Source organism: Centroberyx gerrardi, chromosome 1, assembly GCF_048128805.1.
Source record: "Centroberyx gerrardi isolate f3 chromosome 1, fCenGer3.hap1.cur.20231027, whole genome shotgun sequence".
Classification (NCBI taxonomy): Eukaryota; Metazoa; Chordata; class Actinopteri; order Beryciformes; family Berycidae; genus Centroberyx; species Centroberyx gerrardi.
The window spans coordinates 3,111,198-3,135,559 of NC_135997.1; the positions used below are offsets into that span (position 1 = coordinate 3,111,198).

The window sequence follows — 24,362 nt, forward strand, 5'->3', positions numbered from 1 at the left end:
CTCCCCAACTATAATATGGACAGTCATTTAATTCTTTTCCAAATTAGCTCTAACAAACAAATCTTCTAAATAAGGTATGTGGGACAAAATCTTATCAAGTAGTTTGTGGTTTGAGGCTGTTGAAATGAAACCGTTTGGGAAGCCATGATCTAGACTACAGTGTCCAACAGGCAATATCTGGCTTACATGATTATCCTGAATCCAAAGATGTGTACTGTGCTGCCAGTAACCAAAAAAAGAAAAAGAAATCTTACAAAAAAACAACAAAAAATGTCTGCAGCCTAGGGATAAAGGAAGATGTAAGCATATTTCTGCAAAGATTAGAAAAATATCAGACCCATTACAGAGACTCACTGCAGGTTTTTTTCTGGAACCACACAGTATGAGACGAGACTGTTGAACACAAACTGCACCACACTGCTGCCACCTGCTGGCCACAGCAGAAAGTAATTACTGAACCAACAACATCATCACTTGATACACAGTATAGAGTTTTATTGTTTATATTAAATCAAAAAAGGTAAGCACTATAACATACGTCACAAACCAAAAACCTTGTGGTATAGTAAAATTTAATATTTGGAAAAAAAAAAAAAAATTACCTCAAATGACATTACAAAAAAGTAGTAACACTAGTGGACAAGAAACATTCTTTAAATAATAGAACTGTACATTTTAATAGTCAACTAAAAAAGTAAGACACCAAAACAAAGAAAAAAAAAACCCCTCTGAAATCCTTCAGCGAAATTTAACAATATCCACAATATTAGCTCTAATATTGGTATTAAAAACAAAAAAAACAAAAACAAAGATACAACGAGACTGACAGAAAACAACCAAGGACAGTTAATGCCAAATGAAGCTAAAGGGAAGTGAGAAGTCACAGTTACGGGGGATTATTAGCTGATAAAGATTATTGTTGGGGTGTGAAAAGTCAAAGTACAGCAAAGTAAGGCAGTAGAAGGCAGGCGTTTAGATAGCAGGAGGGAGGGACACATTTCAAAAGCCCATCAGAAACAGGATAATTACACTGCAAAATGGCTCCACCTCTCGTCCACTGTCACACAGGGCTTACAGGAGAGCAGGTCAAATCTGATTATAGTATTAACAGTTGAAATTGAATATAAACTCTGTTATAAAACGACCTCATGATACCCACACACCACTCTTCATTTTCATTTTGACAAAAAAATAACCAAACATACTGAATCTCTTTCAAGCACTCAAAACCCAAAGGTGAACACAGTGCACGTGTGACACCTTCCAAGTGAAAAGTTTAAAATACATAACAGTGGCATGCAGCATTGTACCACTGTTGTTTTCATCTAAATTGTCATGTGGGTTGTTTTACATGATTTACTACACCGACTCTTGTTGTCAGACTGCAGGAAATCAGTGTTGATCAAGGAGATGCAATCCTGAAGTAACAGACCCTCTTCTTATCTAGCGACAGTCTGTACACTGTGGACACTGGACACATGTAATATTGTTATTTCTATCAAATTTGATTCCACACATATAGTGTAAATGTAAAGAGGAAACTGCAAGCCATGTTACATTGCATAATATTTAAGTTGTACCCGTTCAACAGGTTGCATTTCACCAATTAATGAAACAGAGATAAGATGCATAGCCAAAAGAGCAAGGTCAAGAGATTGTTCCACATGCAGCCTTTGGGGAGCAACATTAAAAATGTGAGATTTGCTGCCTTACATTTCACTTGCAATAACTGAGTTCAGTAAAACAGACACTAGGGGGCACCAAATGCCCAAATGGCCAGTTATTACATCATCAAATGTGCTAATGTATTGTAAAATCTGGGCTTTTGTTACAAAACAAAAACACATCACTACAGGACCAACCATCTAAACCCAGATTATAACTCATATAATCTGTTTTCTCACATCACATAATAAAAATGTAACACGACCTTTCACCAGTATATTGAAAATATGTGTACTGTCTTATTTCTATGTGCACTGACTATATTTAGTCACATTAAGAGTCTCAATTTCTTGGTAATGGCTTCACTGAATTTCTTTGGGTTATTTGTTACAAAAATATATTCATATTATCAAAATATGCAGATGCAAAAAATATTCAATCTACACAATGTGAACCAATCAGTGCAAAAAAGATAAGTGCAATGTTACAGGAGTCCAGTGTCCACAGTGTCAAGTCTGCTCTGAATAAGTCACTCTGACTTCTCATAGAGGGGGTTGCTGCCATAGCATGAGGACAGAAAGCCTGAACCAAACACAAATATTTGCAAAATGATCGCTCCAGACTAGCACAGTGCCTGCCCTCTTTCAAAACACAAGATTTAAAATACAAGCGGCATTACAAGTCAGTACAAAATGTAAAATAAAACTTATGTAATGAATATACATACACAGAAGTAGATTTAAAAACAAAACCAAGTTAAAAATAAAGTTCCTTTTGTCATGGTTTACGTTGTCCCAGTGCGATCAGAGTTCTGCCTGCCAGCCGAGTCCATCTGTGACCAGGGGGAAGGGGAGATCCGTCCAAATTGCAAGCAAAAATATAGCATTTATTCAATACATCTCAGAATTATATCATTTATCAGAAATTCAAAAGGTATACTCTTTAGTATTGTATTTACTTATTAAAATCTCATCTTTGTAAACAGCTTGCCCTTTTTGTCTAGTTTGAAAATACATTCTAATCAGACTGAAATTGAGGCTTACATATAAATATATATATATGTATATATATATATATATATATATATATGTATGTATATATATAGATCTGTGGCAAACATCTTTTTTGTTTTTTACAAAAAAATAATCTGATATTGTATATGCAAAGAAAAAAAAATTGAAAAATAATGCTCTGTGCAGAAAGACAGATCCTCTAGTCTTCATTTCTACCATGATTGTTCAAGAGCCTGCGGGCCACTGAAGTTTCCATGGCAAGACTGGCTTTGACTTCAGCTGGAGGAAAGTGGGTTGCCAGTTACACTACTAGCAAAGTAATGTAATGTTTCACTGCAGCCGTTGAACAAACAGTACGAGGACTGCAGGACGCTCTGGGCTCCCAGTCGTTTGAACGCAGACGGATGCTATAAGTGAGGAACATCGTGCCTCGACGTTCCCGCTGCTCCTCAGTATGGTGATGGGGTTGCTATGATGTGTATCCATGGTGATAAGGTTGCCATGGCTTCAGGTGGCTGTGAGTGCAGCGGGAGGCGGGTGGGGTTGGGGTGGGGGGGGGGATGTGAGAGCTCGTGACAGACAAAGAAACAAGAGGACTTCCACTTGGGTCTGAGAAGAACGTTTCTGGATCGTTGCGTTTGTCTTCTGCTGCTGAAGTTTCTCTGGAACTGCTTCAGCTGTCAGTGCTGATATTGTTAGCCTGGTGGATGTATTATAAGATATACCGGTTCATCTTGTTTAAAGTAACTATATAGACAAATATGAGAGTGACCGTATGTGAGAGCAACTTCGCATGAAGCCGGTGTAAACAGTGTTTGTTCACAAGTGTCCTCCTCAAAGAAGTGTGTGTGTGTGTGTGTATGCATAACTGTGTGCACGTTAATCACGTCTTTCACATTTACTGAATCTTAGTGGCAGTGGGTGCATGCACAGTGGCCCTATAGATTGTCTGCATGCATATTTAGATTTGTACACTCCATATACTGCAAGTCTGTGTGTGTGTGTGTGTGTGTGTCTGTGTGTTAAAGAGAAATTAGGTCTTTTTCTTTAAACCTGTGATATCCATTATGTTCAAAGTCTGTCACTGCGGAAAGTATCCTCCACAGATGGGTCTGGCAGTACCATGTCGGGATCACTGAGCATGCTCAGACCGTCCAGGCTGAGGGGCTCTATGCGCAGCTCGTCCTCCAATGGGAAGCCTCCCTCCGAGTCAAAACATTCTGGCACAGCGGACAGTGCGTTGCTGATGTCCTTTGACAGACTGGGGTTGGAGTCATCTACAGAGAGAGAGAAAGAGATGGAGAGAGGGGGAGAGAGAGAGAGAGGGGTGGTGGTGGTGTGTGATTAATGCTACTTCCTGTTTGGAAAACAGCGACACTTCCTCTTGTCACAGCTGACAGTTCCAGTCTGTCCTCACCCATTAGTCATAAGGGCTCTCTCTCTCTCCCTCTCCCACACAGGAATGCAACTACTATCATTCCAATTCATTTGAAACTCCTCCCCTAAAAGTTATTGCACTAAATTGCATCACTGTCTGTGTAATCATGGTTGGGAGGGCACAAAAAAAGAAAGTCAGTGCTTGCAGCCATAGCAGGGATGGCTCACATCCATCACAGCTGTCGCCTAAAGCAGCACAGATACAAATCAGCTGCATGAAGGTATACTGCATTTGTTTTACTCCTGCAACAAACTACACTTAATTGCTGAGAAACAGGTTGCTTTGCAAACATTCTGCTTTGATTTAAATCTGAAACAAGAGCCTTTCACTTGGCAACATGCTCTTGTACATCTACTAGAATACTACTGTGTGCAACAATGAAACTTAAAGGAAGGCTTCTGATATGTTGAATCACTATGGAAATGTAACCGTTTCTGAGGCCATGCCAATGATGGAGCTAGGAAAATGTATCACAGTCAATCTCATCATCATCAAATTTATGTTCTCATCAGAGTAAGAAGTTAACATTTTTCAGAGGGCAAATTTCTAAACTAATGAAATAATTTTAAAATGAACATGCAATTTGTACAATTAAAAATTGTTTTAGGCCTTGCAGAAGAGGATGTTTTCGTTTTTCCCTCTTTGTCCCAACCAGTCCATCTTCCACCCCTCAACTGTTCAGTTTTGTATCATATTGGTCGTTTTATGTTCTGTTCTGATGCAGTTGTTTGTGTGGCGTTGTGTCTTCTGCTTCAGGCTGCGTACTCAGTTGTTTTCTGATTAAAAACTGCTCCATTTTTCTCACCCAGAAAGCAGTGGAAAGAATCCCCTGGTTATAGACTTCCATGAATCACCTACGGTGGCCCACGGGTGACAGCAGTCACATTCACGACAACTCACCAAATAAAATGTGAACAGTGTGAAATGCAATAAAGGGCACTCCTAATTATTGGGGGCATTTTTTGCCCTCTAATTTTAATTTTACAAATATCTCATGAACTTTCAAGGGTATTTTTTGCCCCAAGCCCTCATTCATTTCTGACTCTGCTTCTTATCATAGAGCTTCAGGAGAGTCAAAATAATTAAACATGGAAGAGACAAACCTACTCACCCTAAACACCACCCCACCCAAAAAACACAAGCATGCAATCACACTCTTGTGACTAAATGAGTGGAAGAACAGTCAGGCCCACCAGTGAGTATGATGTTGGGAACCCCTCCGCTGCAGTTGGAGTAGAGCATGTTGGACCTCATCTGCAGCGGGTCCTGCAGGTTGCCATGGCTGCCACCAAGCCCCGCGAGGGCTGCCTGGGAGCAGTAGAGCGAGGAGGAAGAGGAAGGGTCGAAACATGAACCCCCCGCGGCGGAGCTCATCGCGTTTTCCAACAGACTGAATTGGTCCAACTTGCAGGCAGATGGTGTGTGAGAGAGAGAGAGAGACAGAGAGAGAGAGAGAGAGTGGTAAGCAGAGGAAACAAGAGATTAGCGTCCTGCGTTGTCGTGTTCGCCCTGGAAGAGCAGCCTATTCTATGTGATGTCTTACTTCACAACATGACAGGAGTGTGAATGTCGTGGGAAGCTGTAGCACACGGAGAACCTTGTGAACCTGACAACACACCTGATGACAGCAAGACACACTCTGTTCACACTGATCCATAAAGCTCTGTGGCCTGAGGAGCAGATGTTACAACTACTGCCCCTGCAGGGGATTACAGAACACACGACTATCCTGCCAGATAACCAGGGACAAAAATGTGGCGTGTGAATCTTCATAGTTACCAATAATATTTGTTTTTGAACCAGCTAAATTAATTTGGGAGTCAGCAGTTTTATTTTCTGTCCATATTCCACACATCTACCCCAAATCTAAAAAAGTATTACTCTGCTTTGTTGATGCTTTGTTACTCAATTCTGATTGGCAAATGAACACATTCTGAGGTCTTATTTCTGAATAACAAACCACTGTTTCACATCTAATCACGTCATTCAAACAGTTCAGTTGAATTTTCCTCCCCAACTATCAGTATCACATCCAAATATTCTGGATCTGTTTGGCCTTTGTTTCTACCTCTGTGCTGACAACAAAATGAGGCTGTTCGATGTCCAACATTTACACATCTTCATATCGGCCAATCAAACACCTCTGATGGCCTTCGATGGACGATGACATCAGGGGCTGGGAGACCGAGGGATTTTTGCAGTGTTTCCTCTGTAATTTTACACAGCTGCGGTGCTTGAGGGGGATAATTCTAGTTTTGTCCCATATCTGTCGCTGTTTGAGTCCAAGTGGCTCGCTAGCTAACCTAGTAGATAAAGTTTTGGAGAAGTCGATAATTTACATGATTTCTTCTTAAAAATAGTCATTGCTGTATCCTTACCTACAGCAATTACACATGAGCACATGTTTTGTCACAGCTAAAATATTTCTAATTTGGGTAGACTTCGAGCCTTGCAGGAGGCTGCTGCCTGACTGAAGGAACAGAAGTTTCTTTCTCCAATTGATTCGCATTTTGGGGAAAACAACATTGTTTTTGTGTGTGAGCTGTAGGGCTGTGTGTGTGTGTGTGTGTGTGTCCAGGAGCAGGGTGCTGGGCTAGGGCGGTACCTGATAGGGGAGGGTCTTGCCCTGGCGGTGGGAGAACTGGGGCTCCATGAAGGGGTCGCTGAAGAACGCCGCCATGTTGTTGTGCTGTCACAAGGAAAACAAGTCATAAGATGCCAGGTTGCCAAGTTTGGGAGGAAAAACAACTGGCCAGAAAGCAGCCCCTTTCTGAGGTTAACTATGAGATGTGCCATGAAAACAAAGGACTTTTTATCAATGGTTCTGAGAGGTGGAGTAGAACCAGCTTGGGACCAAACTCACACTACAGCCTTAAGAGGCTGGCACAGCAAGCAATCGCACACACACATACAAAACAAAACCATTCACTGGAGGAATTTGTTCAGATTTGTCCCACACTTCAGCAGCTTCAAAGGAGACAGATACAGTGGGAAACCATTAAAGAAACATAGACTGACGCTGTCTGACAAACACATAAAGCATATTCACTTGTGTGGCAGGCAGGTGGGAACAAAGACCGTCTTGACGGCACTTACCGAGCTCGCGGTGAAGTCCAGGGGGATATTCTGAAGTGGGGAAACTGGTTGCTGTTGTTGGTGTTGCTGGTGTTGCTGTTGCCGTTGTTGCCCCTGGCCCACTGCATGCTGGGACTGCTGGTAGAGCGGATAGGGTGGGGGTGGCTCCATTGGCATGTTGCTGGTATCCAAGGCAACTCCCTAGATAGGAAAGAGACAGCCGGAAGGAGTTCTAAAGGTTGAACCCAGGCAGTTGTTCGTTCCCAAACTGCGCAGTAGTAACCTACTATTATTTTTCTATATTCAGTCTAAAAACTTGGGCATACATTGGTAACTTTTTTGCTAATTTGGCGAACAGTCCTAGTGACTCACTACTTGGACACAAAGAATGGTACTGACTGGCCCATAGGGGGCGCTATAGTAAGCCCTGAAAGTCTAAGGCTTAGCGCCGCAGCACCGTTAGCTATAGAGATGTGAAACTTGGCACAGATATGCATCTGGACATGCTGAACATTTTCACCTCAAGGACCGTAATATCCGTCAATTTTCATGAACTGAATGAAATGTGTACATTAATCTGCTTTTACTTAGTTTGCAAAAAGTAAAAGGATCGGTCCAAAAGTGGCCACATTATTAAGCTATACATTTTTTAAAATTTGCAAAAAAAAAGTTCAAGTGACAGTAAGATCATGACAAAGTAATCATTCCACTTAAAATGCAACAGGTTGGTCATAAACATAATTTTATAGCTATCTGCCAAGCCACATGTTGCTATGTTGAGATTTGAAGAAAATAGTTACAGTATGTTGTGACAATAAGGGTTAGTTAGGGTACACAGTGCATTTCTTGTCATGCTGTGACCTGTTCATTGCTGCTTGCAGTTACATTTTTATTTCAGGTTTACAAGTAGACAAGATAGTTTAAGTTCAGTTTTAGTTTTTTCACAAAGTCTCATTGTTAGTTTTATTTCAGTTTACAACAATTTTTTTTAACACCTACACTCGTTTTCTTCTCAGTTTTAGTTTAACCTTGCTTCAGAATACAGCTGTATGTCAAAGAACAATCTCTCAGTATCTGTGGCGTTTGAAACGCTCGTGGTGTGAGGTGAGGTGTGTACCTGTGTGATGGGGGACAGCGAGGGGGACATGGTGGGCGACAGCTGCTTGGCCAAACCCCTGCGCTGCTCGGTGCCAGGCGACAAGGTGAGAGGGCTGATGGGAGCGGGCCGCCGCCGGGGGGAGTTGCTGATGCCTCCTGGAGGAGGGTTGGACAGCGAGGACAGACGCAGGGACGAGTGGATGGAGGGATTGCTGAGGGACGAGTGCAGCTGAGAGTTGTTGAGGGACGCCTGGATGGAGGGGTTGCTCAGAGAGGAGGAGAGACCTGCAGGGAGAAAGAAGATAATATGAGACATACGCTCTATCAGACAAATCCAAAACCATCACCATGTGAATATGAGTTGGAATGAAACTAATAAGTCAACAGAGAACTGTAAATCTGGAGCAGATATGAGTCCTTAGAAACCAAAGAGAACGTGTGGAAGTTATGATGTAGTATGTATTCGATTTTCCAGCATGCTCTCCAGTCCCCACCCAAAAAACACTAGACTTTATTGTGTGATTGGAGAGGGAGAGAAAGATGGAGAGCAGAGGAAAGGAAAATGAGAGAACAGAGGGAAAGCGAGGGAAAAGAAAAGAGCTGATTGTAGCGAGCCAAAATAGGGTCAAAGTTCCTCTGTCACTTTGGTGCTCGGCCAAGCTGAACTGTGTTCAACATAGAAGCCCAAAGACACACACACAGTCACAAAATAGGAAAGACTGAGAAGGAGCAGAAGAGGATGTGATCAGATCAGACAGCAGAGTTCAACGGAAGGAAGCTGGAGACAGAGAGATCATTCAATAGGCTATCTATAATGTATGGTTGACTGGCAGGGAGAGAAACAAGAACCAGCTCAACACACTGGAGCGGTGGTTTCCAACTTGGGGTCCGGGACGCCGGTGGTGGCACTCTAAAGATGTTGGGTGGGGCACAAGGCCTCAAAGTTCAGGTACCAGGAATTAAATTAGAGGGAAACCAAGAACTCAGGACTGAGGTTGTGAGTGTAGCATTATAATGTTATGTCAAGCAAAATAACTAAAAGAGAATGTTATTAAAGGGTAATACTGGTGTTTTTACATTTTTGCCCACTGGTGTCTGCACACAGTCAGCATAGTTGGAGATATCAGAGGTCGTTTTCCTCCCTTCAGAAGAAGCCATTTGTTGTCATTCACTTTTATACAGTATGAAAAACAACTTCCAGACTTGAAAATTGCCCGAGCAAGTAGATAATCCATCACAGTAGACATGAAGCCTTAATTTGTTTTATTCCAATTGTCAGTTTTATTGTTATTTCATGATGCCTGAGTTGAGTGTTTTCATATCAGGGTGCTGCATTACGTTACGCTCTGCTTACTGTCAATGACACCCACAGGAGGAAATGGAATCCTCCAGGAAATAATCCCTCAAAAACATGTCTTACAAACTTTATTGTCACATCTATGTTTTTTTAGTTAGAGCGTCTTTGTTAGCCAGGACAGCAGTTAATTTCATGCTAGGTTTGACACTGTAAAGTGTGTATTTTAAAAATGGCCAAAAAAACAAGTAGATGTTAAAAAAATCAAATTATATACGGCACTCACTGGAAAATAATTGAGGGAAAAGAAAACTAGACTTAGAAGTAAAGGAGCTAAAACTCTGAATGACACCGCATTCTCCTTTAATTCCTCCTTTCACTGACTTTTACTGGGCTTATTGATGTGAAATGTGTTTGAACAATTCACACACAATGTGGCTCCATCTACATAAGTGCGTATGTATTTTTTGTATTTTATTGAAGGTAAGTTGCTGCTGCATCTCATCACTGGAGATGCAGCAGGCCCTAAAATTGCTTGTGTGATTAATACTGCTGAATGGATAGAATGGAAAAGCAACTGTATGGTAATTTTCCTTCAAATGACATACTATATACTTCAACCGCTGCCACACACGAGCATGTGCACATATAGGTACATACACATACACACAGAGAAAGCTGTGCTCCACCCACCCTGTGAGTTGCCAATGCCCAGGTGCATCATGGCGGCCGGCAGGTTTCCCGTGCTGCTGCCCCCGCTGAGGTTGGGGTATCCCCCGTTGTCCTCGGGGTCCAGCGGGGTGGAGAGCGGGGAGGGGAAGTGCAGGTTGCTGAGATCCGGCAGGGAGCCGCCTGTATTCAACGAGCCCTGGTAGTGGGACAGGCCGGGGTTCTGCTCCGGAGACGGGAATATACTGCAGGGAAGGGAGAGATTACTGAGACGGCCTTAACAGAAAACTGGTTTGACTCATCAAGAAAAATGTGCTGACACTCAGAAATCCTCTGAATGAATGGAAATACTTCAATGCACCTGTGAATCTCATGCATAATCAATGACAGGATGATTTCAAGTGCTCCCATTTCCATCTCCAAATTGACAAGAGCTTTCCTCGACTCTCTTCCACCTGTTCTAGCTTATTCTGTTTTCCACCCCCTCAACATTTCCTCTATTCTTCTGATTTCCATTCCTGCTAGCATGCTGCCTCAGTGGCAGACTGTAGCAGCAACCGTGACTCATTGTTGTCTGTCCACACACACGCACAAACTGACAGAACACAAACAATGACAATATGTGGTACAAATGTTTGCCACCACAAACAACAACATGTGTGTCTCTCTCCGTCAGAAGATTAGACACATGAAAGAGAGGCCAAAGAAGCTTGGCTCCTGCTGCATACACGATTCCATGTCCTCAGGGAATACTGGGGAACACTGGTTTTACAAGGTTTTACAAGGTTTTACATTTCTTATTCATCACTTTGTTCATCTATTTATTTCCACCATGCTCCATCTTTCCAGAGATCAGTTAAAGCTCTTCAGAAGACAGCATTCTGTATTCAGATGATGAGTAGTCAAAGGGGGTCAAAATTATGCCTGATCTGAACCACCTAGCAAGCAAACTGGAAAACCGCTGCTGTAAAGTAAAGCTAACGCACTGCTAGTAAAAATGCCAAGGTGTGTTGACCTCTGCATGCATGTTTCAAGACAATAGTCTGAGTAAACCGTAATAAAAGAATGCCAGGGGGAATTGATTGTAATAACAAAACTGTGCTTCCTCCTTTTTAACAGGGCTAGAGGTGTAAAGAGGAATACAGACATCCTGTTTCAGAAGGAAATGCGGTATGCCATTTCTAGGATTTTATTGTGGTCACTGTCGAGCGGTTTGGGGAAAACACCTGAATCCTATTTTGAGTGACAGAATCCTATTTCGACTACAGTGACACTGCAGAACGCTTTGTGCGACATCCCTTAAGGATGACCTGGGTACAACAAAAGCAACAAAACAAAATATATTTCCAAAGAAGTAAAAAAAAAAAACATGTTAACCCTGTTTTTCTTTCCTTAGACTTACTTGATTCCAGGCACTTCACAGGATTTAGGCCGTGACGCAAGGGACTGGACCTGGAAAGGAAAAGTAAACTGAGTTGAACTGAAGCTATAGTTGCTCAACAAGATTTCACCCCCTTGACCTTATCTTAGGCAACAAAAGGATTTCAAAATGCACTCATTTGGGACCTTTTGACTCAGTTCTGAATGTTCTATTTTTTCGAAGTAAAGAGGAAATGGAACTTCGATGAGTTTAACTTTAAGTCATAACATACAAATAACAAAAATGTTAAAATGTATTCACCCTCCTTGCTTTATTTAGTTACATTGCCTCAAGCTCACACATTACACTAGTATATTCTGAACCAAAAGTCAGCCTAAACCCTAAAATCACATCAAAAATGGAAATATGATATCAAATTTATCAGTGGTCACTAGAAAGGAAAATATTGTTCCAACTACAACCTTAAAGCATAACTATGGCCATTTTCGACATGGACCATATTTTCCCTTCATTTTCTATCATATGGATTCTGATGAAAATCTCATCAAGCTTCACTATAGAGCTACTTTATATTGAAGCAATTGACAAGATTTTGGTCCGGATCGATCGGTATGATGGAATAAGAAGGGAAAAGAGGGACCAGGTGGAAAATGGACAAGAGTTATGCTTTAAGTTGGAAAAAATAATGTTGAACCAATTTTTGCCAATAAAGCAATTTAATATGAATGAAACCAGGAGGTGAAATTTATAATCAAATTTATGCCAACGTAAATTTCTAGACCATTATTTCCAGATTATCAACATGGAAATAACATCTATAGAGTGTATTGCAGAAATCCAAGACAAAAAAATATTACGCTTCTTTTGTAGCAAATCAAATTGTGCAAAAAGTCAAGGGGTTGAATCTCTCTGTGGGTGACTGTACATATGTGTCTTCTTAAAGGATAAGGCTGGTGTTTTTTAATGCATTGCTTACCGTCAACAAATCCTATGAAAATAACAAAATTAACAATACGTTTGCTCTACTCCCGTTACTTTCTGACTTCCCACGTACCGTTTTTAGCCGTCAACCCGGAAGTCATTGGCTCCAATTGTAAGCTAAAAACCTTGAAATACAGCTCATAAAGACATAGTTTCAATTTTAAAAATCGCTAACTGTTACCATGAAAAGTCAGACTTCTTCATTACGCCGGGGACTATTTTCGGTGCTACGGAACTACTTGAGACTACCTGAGATCGCAAACGTGTTTACAGCCGGCTTATTAAGTTGTTTGAGGAAAAAGTCGGCTGGCCCGGTGCATCGTGATGATGAAATATGCTGCCCAGAGCAACGGCATGGCTCTGTGACGTGTTTTTAATCGTTTTTTTGTTCTATAGTTCTATGGCAGCTGGGACATGGCTTCATTGGGCACCGGCTATATGGACGAGACTTGTTGGCAAAACAAAATCATTGCTGATTTTGTTATTTTCATAGGATTTGTTGACGGTAAGCAATGCATTAAAAAACACCAGCCTTATCCTTTAAGCCCGATTCTTGCTTCAAATGGAAACAGACGCGGACGATACATCTGCTTTCATATGGAGCTTGCGCGCGTCAAGCCACGCAGAAAGCACGACCCAGGCATTAGTGTCATTGGTAAAGCCAACTTGTTGCTCCAAAGTCTCACCTTCTTGGCCTCCCACAGCTGCTTGGGCAGAGGCTTACTGACACCTATTAAACTTTCCTCATTAGCCAGGGTGGGAAAGGAGAAGACTGCAGAGAGAAGACAGACAAATTAAAAGGTCAACAGGTGATCCTACCTAGACCACATGGATGAGTGTGAGAGAGTGAATTAGAGAGAGATTAAAAGGCAAAGGCGGACAGAGGTTTGATCTAGTATGATGTCAAAATTACTGAAGGAAGGTGCAACTCACCGTCTCCGGAGCCGTCCACCTCTGCCTCGTTCACACTAGCTGCACACCAGCCTCCGCAGAAACAGAAAAAAAAAAAAAAAGAGGAAGAGACAGAGAAAGAAAGATAGGAAAAAAAGCACAAAGGCAGATTCAAAATTAACCAGCTGTTTGAATTAACCCAGCATTTCTGGCACAATAATCAGCCCCTGCAACAGGAACGGGCCCTTTAGGGTACACACTGCAATTACTGTGCAGTTTCATAAACACAACAGCTGGGCATCTGGCATCATGTTATTAGGGATCACAGTCACAGAAACAAGGAGAGGGAAAAGAGAAGTGGGGTGGGGGTTCATAGACTCAAGAAGAATGAAGAAGGCCATTGTTTTCCCCATGCCACAAAGAACCTCTTTCTCTCCTTCCACACTGTAGGCCTGATGCCAGATACACACTTCTTTGTCTTTCCCTCTTTCTTACTTCTTTGTCTACTCTGTCTAACTTTTCTGTTTAGCAATAACACTTCCTGTGCACTCTGTTGCTTATTAGCAAAATATTTTTTCTTTCTCCCAAAGTCTCCTTCAACTCTCCTCATCCTGACTTTAATTCAGCATCTCTTACATTCGCCTTTGATCACTCACCCACCCATTCCTTCTCCTTCCATGCTCTCATTTTCTCAGTGGCCCATTCAGTTAGAGAGGCAGCTTTCAGGCTGTTGGAAGGCACGGGACAATGAGGCGATACAACAGTCCGGCATCATTTCATTTCCCATCAAAGGTGTCTAGTCACTGCTGCTCACAGAGGCGCAACTGGGACGGAAACGGGACAACTGGGACGGAAAATGGCTGGCCTGTGTCCCTGGCTGGATCACTTACAGCGTGCACTGTACTCAGCATGGGTGTCGTATACACACAGGCCTAGGAAAAAATCACTGTGTTGCTACCAACAATCACAAGCCTGTCAGCTGCAGAGGTAACGTTAGGTCTCCCTTGACTGATGGTGCTCCTTTTCCGTTGACACCAATTGGCAGAGAAGAACACACCAAAAAGATTGTAGCTGAACTCCCCTGCTCCGAGTGTTTCCACCACAGCCGTGTGACCTATAGCTGTAATTCCTGGTTAGATGTTTCTTTAATCAGCCAGGGCTCAACACCGCTCAGAGAACTGCTGGAGGCTTGACAGGTGTCAACGAGCCCCCCGGGCTTCGCAGCTCTCTGCTCTCCTGCAATGGCAGCAGTGAGGCGCTGAGGCAGGGCCTGTTGTTCCTTACCATGAACCAGTCTGGTGTCAAGCCCGCTTTTAGGTAGGATAGTTTGTATAGCTATGTAGTATGTGATAGCAGGTTATATGCAGTAGGCTATGTACGTAGACTATGTATACTATGCAACCCTCCACGGGCTGCTCAGTCCACTACTGGGGAAAATATTAGGCTAACTACATGCACGGTTCAACTATAATGGCCTGTTCCCAGGTCTGTTGGCACTGTAGCTATTTTCACTGACTCTGCACTGACTGAGGCTCTCTGCAGGATTTTCATAGGACATGGGGATAATAGGGAGCAATCAGACACATTGAAATTCCTGATATCAGCTATTTTAACAAGCATCACACCCTTACTTTTCCAACTGGGTATAAGGTGAGCCAATTAGAACACAACAGACACAGAGAGCCCTGAGCCATATATCCACGCTGCGTTGATTCTGTTTGTATTTGAAACTCATGCTTGGCCCGGATCTTAAGCCAATATCCTGTTTAAACTTGTTGGCTAAACAAAGCGGGTAGTAATCCACTGGAGGAGCGCTCCCCTCATCCACTCTACGCCTCATCAGCTCTGAGATCTGACTAAGGTGACAACACCGCCACACAAACACACTGGACTGCCACCCGCTCAGATGGAAACAGTCAGGGGAAGTGAAGGGATGGGAGAAGATAAACTAAGTAGGTAAAGAGCGCGAAAGAGAGGGACAAAGAGGGAATGAAAAGAGGCTCTCAGTAACTTGATTCGTCGCCTCACTTCTATGATATTTGAATAAAGAATTACACCTTTTCTTTGGTTGGATACGGGTGGCTTCTGGGTCAAAATGTATGTTGCAATAAGACTTCAATTACATAGTTATAAAAGGTAGATTCTAAAGCAATAGATGTAGGACTGATGATAGATTTGTGTAATGTAACCTAGATTAGCTGTGGGTCTGAAAGGAGCTGGCTGGATGGACTGTGTTCTCTGTTAATGAATGACCCGAGGGAGAGAAACACAAACACCATAAACTAGCATGATTACCAAGCCATGGGCCCAGTATAGGAGCACCCTATCTACTGTATGTGACTGATCAGGCATCTACTTTAAATCATATGTCTGTTCTATGCTGCTATGAAGTGGAGTTCTGCTCTCACCAGGTTGTAGCTACAGTACAAAGTCCAGTGCACTGGATTAGCATTAGAGGAGGTGTCTTGATACAGAAGTGGATCTTCTTAATTAGGTTTAAGTGAGTCTCTGAAGGTTGTGTTTCCTTCCCCGGCTGGTGAGTCCCAGTGTCATACTATGATTAGGTCCACCTGGTTTCTTACAGTACTTTCATCTGGTCTCTATGGTATATATCTTTCATATATATTGGAAAATATATGAAAGAATAGAATTTATTTTTCAGAAGTTGACCATGGAGAGGTGGGATCATTCTCAGCTATTGTCTAGTTAATAGAGAAAATACACCAAAATCCTGGTATTTTAATGGTTTAAAAGTCTATGCAATAGATTTAAATGGTGCGTTTACACAAGTGAGAAATAGACCTGAAGCGTAAAGAAATAAAGCAAGTCAAATGACGCACATGACATGTGGTGTAGCTGAGGCACGTACCTGAGCCGCAGTATACAGCAGCATTGATTAAAAAGAGTGTTTCTGTGGCAACTAAAAACACTGCTGGTGGTGTGAATGCAGAGTTATGCAGACCAGACAAAAAAGCCCAGGTCTCTTGTGTGTGTATGTGTGTTTGACTCTCACCATTACGCTGGGGGGGACCTCGACCCATCTGCTGGTTCATGCCAAAGGGGTCCTGGGGGTTTGGGTTCATAGCACTCGTGTGAAGAGCCGAGTCTGAGTTGGTTCTGTGGAGGAGGAGGAGAGCGTTACAGCACCTTGGACAGAGGCAGAGGATTCCTCGAGGCTGGAAGGTCAGTGAGTCATTCTGTGTTCGGCTCTGCCTCCACACACCAGGCTGCATTCATCTGCAGGCTGAAACTGACCTTACAGATACATCCTCACAAGACCTGCATTGGACTAAATGTTTACGAGTCTGTGAAAGAATCACAGTTTGGCTGACAGATTAAATAATAATCAAACAGGCCCACTTTATTTGGACATGCTATTCTCTGTTGTCACCCCCTAAAAAATAATGATTAGGAGTCAAATAGAGGTAAAAACCTACTGAGATGCAATAAATATGAAACTATTATCAAAATGGCATGAGAGGCAAAAGATCAAATACCTATTAAAAGGCAGTTTATACAGTAGTCACTGAAATTAATTTGACAAACATGCGTTCTGTGCAGAATTTTGCCACTTGCACACAAGAATGCATTTGAATCACTGATGTACCAAATATTCTCCTCTTTAATGGATTTTCAAAGGCAAACTCTCTGTCAGGGTCAAATTTCAATTCACAGCTATACAAGATCCTTTTATTTTGAATAAGTAAATTTGTCCATGGCTGCATGCAAACACAGCCGCATATGAACTGTGAGTTTGTACACTTACACAGGTTCACCTTTCACTTACACGTGCCTCTCAACCACACACTCATGCATGGGCCAACCCATGCACACACACAGTCCTATTTCACTCCAGCTGAGGGCTTTCTCTAGTGCTCTCCATTAAGCCTCAGTGGCTCCCTTAATGCATCATTCTTACTTTCCTTGTAGTACACACATTGTTGAACCACATTAAGGTCTCACCCGTGCAGTATAATAGAAAACAATATTTTGTCAGCCGATAATTAGTTTTAAAACTATCAAGTTTGGTTTTTATTCCACCAATAAAGTCACACAGAATTAGCCTAGAAAAATAAAAGACGTCAACATAAACACTCATGGTTGCTTGTAGAATATTTTCAGTACCATTTTACAGTTCTCCAAGCTCAGCTTTTTTCACATTTCTAAGTTTAGTGTATATTTTAAGAACCGTTTGGTGGTCTGGAGAGACTATGTGGCAACTGATGTAATAATGTCATACTCAATTTAATACCGGAACATATTATAATAACTATGCATAATGTAATAAAAACCAAATAAAAACTATGCGATTGTAATGTAATGTCATGATGTAATAAAATGCTGGACTAATGACATAATAACGTAAAGAAATTACAACTAACTTCATAACAAAATTATAATGGAATATCATACTACAATGTCTGTAGTTACTACAGTACATTGTTCAGCAAAAGATTTACTACTCAATGTACACTACTCAAAGTATATACATTAAAAATAACAACAAAGACAAACATAATGATCGCCACCCAGCTCTGCGGCAGTTAGCATTACATCCAAGTGCAACACATCCTTTATGGGAATCATCTCCGTCATGGAAAATTCCTATTGTATACAATGTAATAAACGACATACAAATTAAGTGTATTACAGTGACCAAAGAGGTCTATTGTGTTCAGCATTTCATTATATTATGGGTACTTTTAAGCATTTTAATTACATTTATAAAATACATTATGCACAGTTATATCATTTTGAGTTGCTGCAGCCTACACTGCTCATCTAAAATTGTTGAAAAATAAATTGCCTTCAATGTATTATTTTGAATGGCACAGTTGCCGTTTCCAAACGGATTTTCAAAACAAGGCAGATACTTCTATAAAGCTTGAAAAATGTAAAGTTTGGGGATGTAAATTCCTCTGTGATGGCCCCATAACACTGCCCATGTTCTGTCCATTGTCAGCACAAGCTGGACTCACATTGAATTCAGATTACTGTAATTCACAGAAATACATCAGTTTAAAAAACAACACTTTATAAATACAGTACTTGGAGAAAGATATACATAACAGACAGATTGAAAGAAAGAAAATGAATCAGATGTGAATCAGGAGCCTTGATGTTAGCTGCGAAGGAAACGCCGTGCTGACAAGAGTTGTGTGCCCTAAAGCTGGGTTAGTAAGAAGAACTATTGATTAGTGTTTAAGAAATACCAAGATGGACAGGTGAGCGGGAAACTACAGTAACCAACCGTAACAGTCTTGAGCTCAGACTGTGACCCTGTATCTCAATGCCTCAGAGGAAGAAATTAAAGGATTATTAAGATGTTACAAATAAGACAGAGATTTACAGAACTTTACAAAGGATAGAAACCACAAAATTATATATAGCGAGAGAGATTGCAAAAAGACAATGTACAGAATGGTTGGTCTGTGCGTGAGAGAGTGAAGAGAGAGCAACAAGCAAGAGGGATAAAGCGGGAAACACAGATTGAGGGCAAGAGATTGACATAGAGAGAGGGGTCATGGGTCACCTGTTGAGTTGTGATATTAATCTAAACCCAGGGCGTTTTTCCTCAGTCCATGGCTGCTGTTCCCTTCAAAGAGAGAGACAGAAGAAAAGCATGACAGACACATTTAGTGGGTGAGAGCCAGTGAGAGCCACCTGGTTGAGGACAAGAAACTCCTGCCCTAAAGTTTATGAAGAAGAAGAAACATCTTGGTCAGAAATAAGGTGCGTCTGTGTTGTGTTTGTGTATGTGTGGAAAGAAGAATGAACCTAGAAAATAGTCTAAACCCTTGCATATTTGAGGAAAAAGGGAAAGACAGAAACACAGAAAAACAACAGAGACAAAATAGAAGGATGAAATGAAGACAAAGAGAGATAAGACGAGTGCCAACAAGGACGTCTGCAGAAGGGGGCCCTCTGAGAATTTAAAGCCAGGTTTAGAAATCTGTAGCTGAGGAGCAGTTACAAGCTGTTCTCCCATATCTAACAGGGAGATACAACTGGTGCAACACAACCAGCTCTCCAGGGAATGGTTAGCCGGGGAGAGAGAAGCAGCGTAAACAACCGATGTGAAGAGTCATTGTCAACGCCCGAAACAATGGAGCGGGAACAGTGACTAAATGGATTTATCTGGAGCGTTCAGCAAAAAGGGGTCTTGACTCTTGCTAAGTCAAGACTAAAAGCATGCTGAAGCAACCACTCTCATTTGGATAAAACCACATACAGCTAGTCTTCCAAGAATGCCACTGTTTCCTCTGAAGAACCCGGATGAGCTTCCTACAATGACCATCTATTTCCAGCCTTGCTCACATGACCCATGAAAGGGGTGCAATTAGTGCTGCTGGTAGTCATGTTTTTGGCCCCCTGTGATAAGGCATGCCTACTAGAACATGTCTGTGGAATCACCAATTTTGGTGATTTTCATGCTGTAACTTAAATTGAAGGATTACGTGGTCCTCTATGGGTTGAAAAACTTAAAAACCGGCTTGATACACAAAAAAATGCAGGGTTGTCAAGCTAAAAACAATGTTGTTTTTCTTAAATCCTTAAAAGTTGACATTATGGAGATGCAAGGTTTCCAGCAAACAGCAGCAAAATGTACCCTGAGTGAAAATTCTGAAAAGATGGCATAAACATTGGGCTTGAGAAGATGTGGGCATAAAAGAAATCACTTATATCACTTATAAATTAGTCCTCAATCTAAAATATATTGTGTGCAATTCCACCTTGGTTTGGTAGATCACCTTATCTTCATCATTTGTCATTACCAATCCATACTATAGGTGAGAAATGATGCGCCACCAAAGCCTGTAGGTCTCCAGTCATACTACAGGGGGCCACCTCTGACCTGGCAGTGCTGCTAGATGCACTGTGACACTGGATGACCAGGTTAAAAAAAAGGAGGTGAAAGACCTACAGAATCAAAAACACCTCCATAGGTGTCCCATCACCTGGCTTTAGTCACTGTGCCTGTCACTGAAAGGTGCAATTGCCTACATTTATCTTGAGGGCTATGGGCTAGGCTATGGAATGAAGATGCGCGGTAGCACTCCACCCATCCACCACTAGTGAACACTAATACACCTCCAACACAATGAGATGTCAAGGTTTTGTTTTCCTAATCGCTTCCTGCCTGCCTTCTCACTGAGTTTTCCTGCTGGCTTCTCTGGTGAAGAGAATGGTGTGCTGATGGTGGTTTTAAACACAGGAAACCAATGCAAGATACTGACTATCAAGCACAGTGTACATATCTTGAGACTGGCTGTGTGTTAGTTGAGCTGCCTCTTCTGAGTCCAAAAAAAACTACATTCACACTACAAGTGAAGTGGCCCAAATCCAATAAAGGTAGAAATGGTCCAAGATCTGATACAAGGCAATGCAACCTGAGTTTCATCTGTCAGATTGGAATTCATGTGGTTTTTACCTCACACTCCACGATGCAGATCACGGTCATTGTCACTCTTCATCAGTAGACAAAGTCTCATCTGAACTCCACTACAAACATTTCTTAAAATGAACGCTTGGACTGCAATTTCACCAACTTCCATGATGTACTGCCTTGCAAATATGAAGACATTTGTTGTTGTTCATTTGCACATGTGGGTCATTTCACAGTAGCTGTCTGTTCATACCAATGTCTGATATGGGTCACTTTTAAAACATGAGCGAGAACAACAAACGTCAGATCTCTGTGAACGTAGCCTTAGGGTTAGATATATCTGATTACTAAATACTTATTACTACTACCGCAATGGTCCATGTCCCCACAGGGCTAATTTAGGTTTCATCTAATTTTAGATTGTGCCATTATTACATGTGAACCAAACAGAATAAAGCTGAGCATATTGTTACACATCCATCTAAATATCCCATTCTATCCTCTAAAACTCCCCCTTATTTATCATATTTTTAAGCATAAATTCAGGAGAAATAAAAAAAAAAGACACACTCTGAAAATAGCTTACAGACAATCAGAGGCCAAACAGAGCAGCATGGAAGATGAAACACAAAATCATACTGAGAGACTAACAGTCAACTAAGCTAAACCAGCCAAATATTGTGCTGATGATGGTTATGGCCATCTGATGCCGACCGTTGCAGTCTTTTGTTAAGGGCACCCAGACTGGTGTGATTTTAGGGTGAGAAAGTAGTTGGTATACACTGGCTGAAACACAGGCCTTTTTATTAGAGGGTGGCAATCAGACCACCTAGATGGAGGATAAAACCCTCTAGAATCAGAGTCACACCACATCTCCCAGTAAGGCAGTGGAGGAAATTTTAGGATCTAGGAAGTCTCTGTACAGTTCTATCTCTAGGGAGCTTGATCTAAGACTTCATCCCTAGAGAGGCTGGTGCGGGAAGAGCAGGCCAAAGATGGGTGAGTGGAAGAGGAGGAGGGCGTGGGACTGGGATGAAGCCTGTGACCCTGGTGGATGACCTGAAGCAGCTGGTCTCCGAAGGGACACATCCAGGGGTCTATCCAGGTCTAAAGCCTCCGGACCCAGGAACCAAGCCCAGGCAAGACCCTCTCTACCCAGACACCAGCATACAATTTCAAAATCAAGTCCCAACTCAATAAAAATGACATGGTCAGAAAAGTTACAAAAAATGTTTCTTAAGAAAAAACAGTCTCATCAGTCCAGAGAGATGATAAAATCTGTTGGCCAGACTGCTGGTCATGGAGCATTGAAGGGTGTGTGAACGGCCCAGTTCCCCTGCATTTCTGTCGTGCTTGACAATCCCAAAGCACTGACCCACTGGATCCAAGTACATTGATCTGACAGAGGCTGGGAAGCTTGACTTGTGTCATTTGATCACAAACATAGAGCACCAAAGGTATAAAGCAAAAACACACACAAAAATGATGTGTTTCTAAATCATATGCTCATACAAATCATTCCCTCTCCCCCCTCTCTCTTAAGTTGATCTGATTTTCATCCACTCTCCTCACAGAAGTTGGCTCCATGACAATCCTCAGTGCTTGAGAAAAGAAGCTGTGTATACAGTAGTGGTAGTTCAAGCACTGAAAGGGTTAAGCAGATCTGTGGCTCTTCTCCAGAGCTGACTGGCGGTAATGCAGTGCAGATGTGGTCGGCGTTGTAAACACTTACCGCCCCACTCTCCCCTGAGAGGGACTAACAGAGAATCTGCCTCTCACTGCAGCAAGACAAGAGCCTAAGACCAATTCCAGGGGTCCACATTAGCTTCAGCCACTTGTCCACTGGACTGTCCGCTGGACCAGAGGAAGAGGCTTTTTTTTTTATATTCATAGCAGTCTCTTGTACACGAGTGTAAAAAAGATAAATTTGTTCAGTGGGATTTACTGGAGGAAGAGGCTCCCTACTTTGGCAAGACTTGAGCCCAGACTCATCCTCTCTACCCTCTGACAAAGTGTCAAGTCTCCACTTAGGCTAAATGTTTAGTCAGTACATAGTTTGTTCAGCTTAGTAAGTGAAACATGTTTTTGTTGCAAATATATGAACCAGTTTGTGCTAAAGAACATGTATGCATTCATTCATTCATTTTGATCACCTACATAGCTTACAGGACTGAGACACACATTAGTCTGAAACATTGCTATTATTGCGTGGGACAATCATGACCTAATTAGTGACGTGACTAGTTCCCCCCCCCCCCCTTAAGACGGCCTATTTTGCTTGACAATATGTCCTAGAGGCTCTTCATTTTACGGACTTAATGCATTTCCATTTGGCCAAAACAATCAATTACATGCTGACACTGAACACTGTGGTAGTTCTAAGTAGTACTAAGTAGTACTAAGGTACTACTACCATTATCTCACATGACAATTTACAATGAATAAAAACACATCTGTAAAGCTCAAATACATTTCAATTGGTGGCTTCTGTTTGAACCCTGTTATCTTTTTCCTCTTTGGTGATGAAGACTGTAGCATTTGAAGTAAGCTCTCATGGAAATACAATCAACAAACACCATTTTACAATGGGACTGGTTGTTAGAAATGCAGCTACCTCTGGGCTATGACCATCTTTAGCCTGTGAGCCTAATAGAGTCAGAAATGCAACCAGTACTGACTTCTGATCTCATCTGTGGAACCTTTTTGGTCTGATATTCACAAGAAGAGGTATGAAAATGCCTGCTGCATTTTTATCGCCAATTATACCATAATTAAGACGAGTTCTACTCCAGCTACTTGACTTCCATGTCACGTTCATCTCCACCTTGTTATCCATTTCTCCTCTGCTCTGCAAGAATCAGATTCTGTTAATCAACCAAAATGAATCGTGAAAATTTAAGTCACTCCCGACGTCCTGGCAGATCATGATGGGCTAAATTTCAAGAAGGCTCATAGCCAAACATTTTCCAAGCCATGAGTACAACGAGCTACCAGCAATAAGCAAGAGCAGCCAAAAGCACTCCCATATCTCTAGGCTAAAGCTTTAGAAAAGGCAATAGATGCAAGGCAGATATGAGCAAGAAAGATCTAGATCAGAACCTAGTTTTGAATATAAGCTGGTCACACCCCCTCCCACAAGTTCAGTAAATAGTCAGACCAACACCAAAACAGCAACCCAGAAGACAATTAAACTAAAATGCTTGTAAAATTCTGTTGTAGTTCTGATGCTAAGCAGATGGGTTGGATGGTAAGCAGATGGGCTGGATTTTCTCCAAACCTTCTGACTCTTGTCTCCTCGGACACAGCGAATTTCAGCCAGCACTGAGGGGAAACTTGTATATCTCTGCCTGTAACAGTGAAGCGGGCCAAAATCCACCGCTGAGGGGGAAGCATATCCCTGTTACACACTGTGACAACAATCTGCTGCAGGTTGGAGCAGGAGGCTAGGCTTGGCCTGCAGAGACTTGACA

The 24,362-nt window shown here is 41.9% G+C and overlaps 1 protein-coding gene across 1 annotated transcript in view; it reads right to left on the reverse strand.

The window, feature by feature from the left end:
* Nucleotides 1-486: 486 nt before the first annotated feature.
* The window catches only part of crtc3 (CREB regulated transcription coactivator 3), a 37,999-nt gene continuing 14,123 nt past the window's right edge, over nucleotides 487-24,362 (reverse strand). The window contains exons 5-15 of the mRNA XM_071921150.2: nucleotides 19,039-19,101; nucleotides 16,519-16,622; nucleotides 13,548-13,598; nucleotides 13,301-13,386; nucleotides 11,655-11,704; nucleotides 10,277-10,497; nucleotides 8,309-8,574; nucleotides 7,213-7,392; nucleotides 6,722-6,805; nucleotides 5,310-5,520; nucleotides 487-3,955 (exon numbers count right to left, since the gene is read on the reverse strand). Of these exons, the coding sequence (XP_071777251.1) occupies nucleotides 3,750-3,955; nucleotides 5,310-5,520; nucleotides 6,722-6,805; nucleotides 7,213-7,392; nucleotides 8,309-8,574; nucleotides 10,277-10,497; nucleotides 11,655-11,704; nucleotides 13,301-13,386; nucleotides 13,548-13,598; nucleotides 16,519-16,622; nucleotides 19,039-19,101 (1,522 nt within the window). The 3' untranslated portion in view covers nucleotides 487-3,749. The remainder of the gene's footprint in view (nucleotides 3,956-5,309; nucleotides 5,521-6,721; nucleotides 6,806-7,212; nucleotides 7,393-8,308; nucleotides 8,575-10,276; nucleotides 10,498-11,654; nucleotides 11,705-13,300; nucleotides 13,387-13,547; nucleotides 13,599-16,518; nucleotides 16,623-19,038; nucleotides 19,102-24,362) is intronic.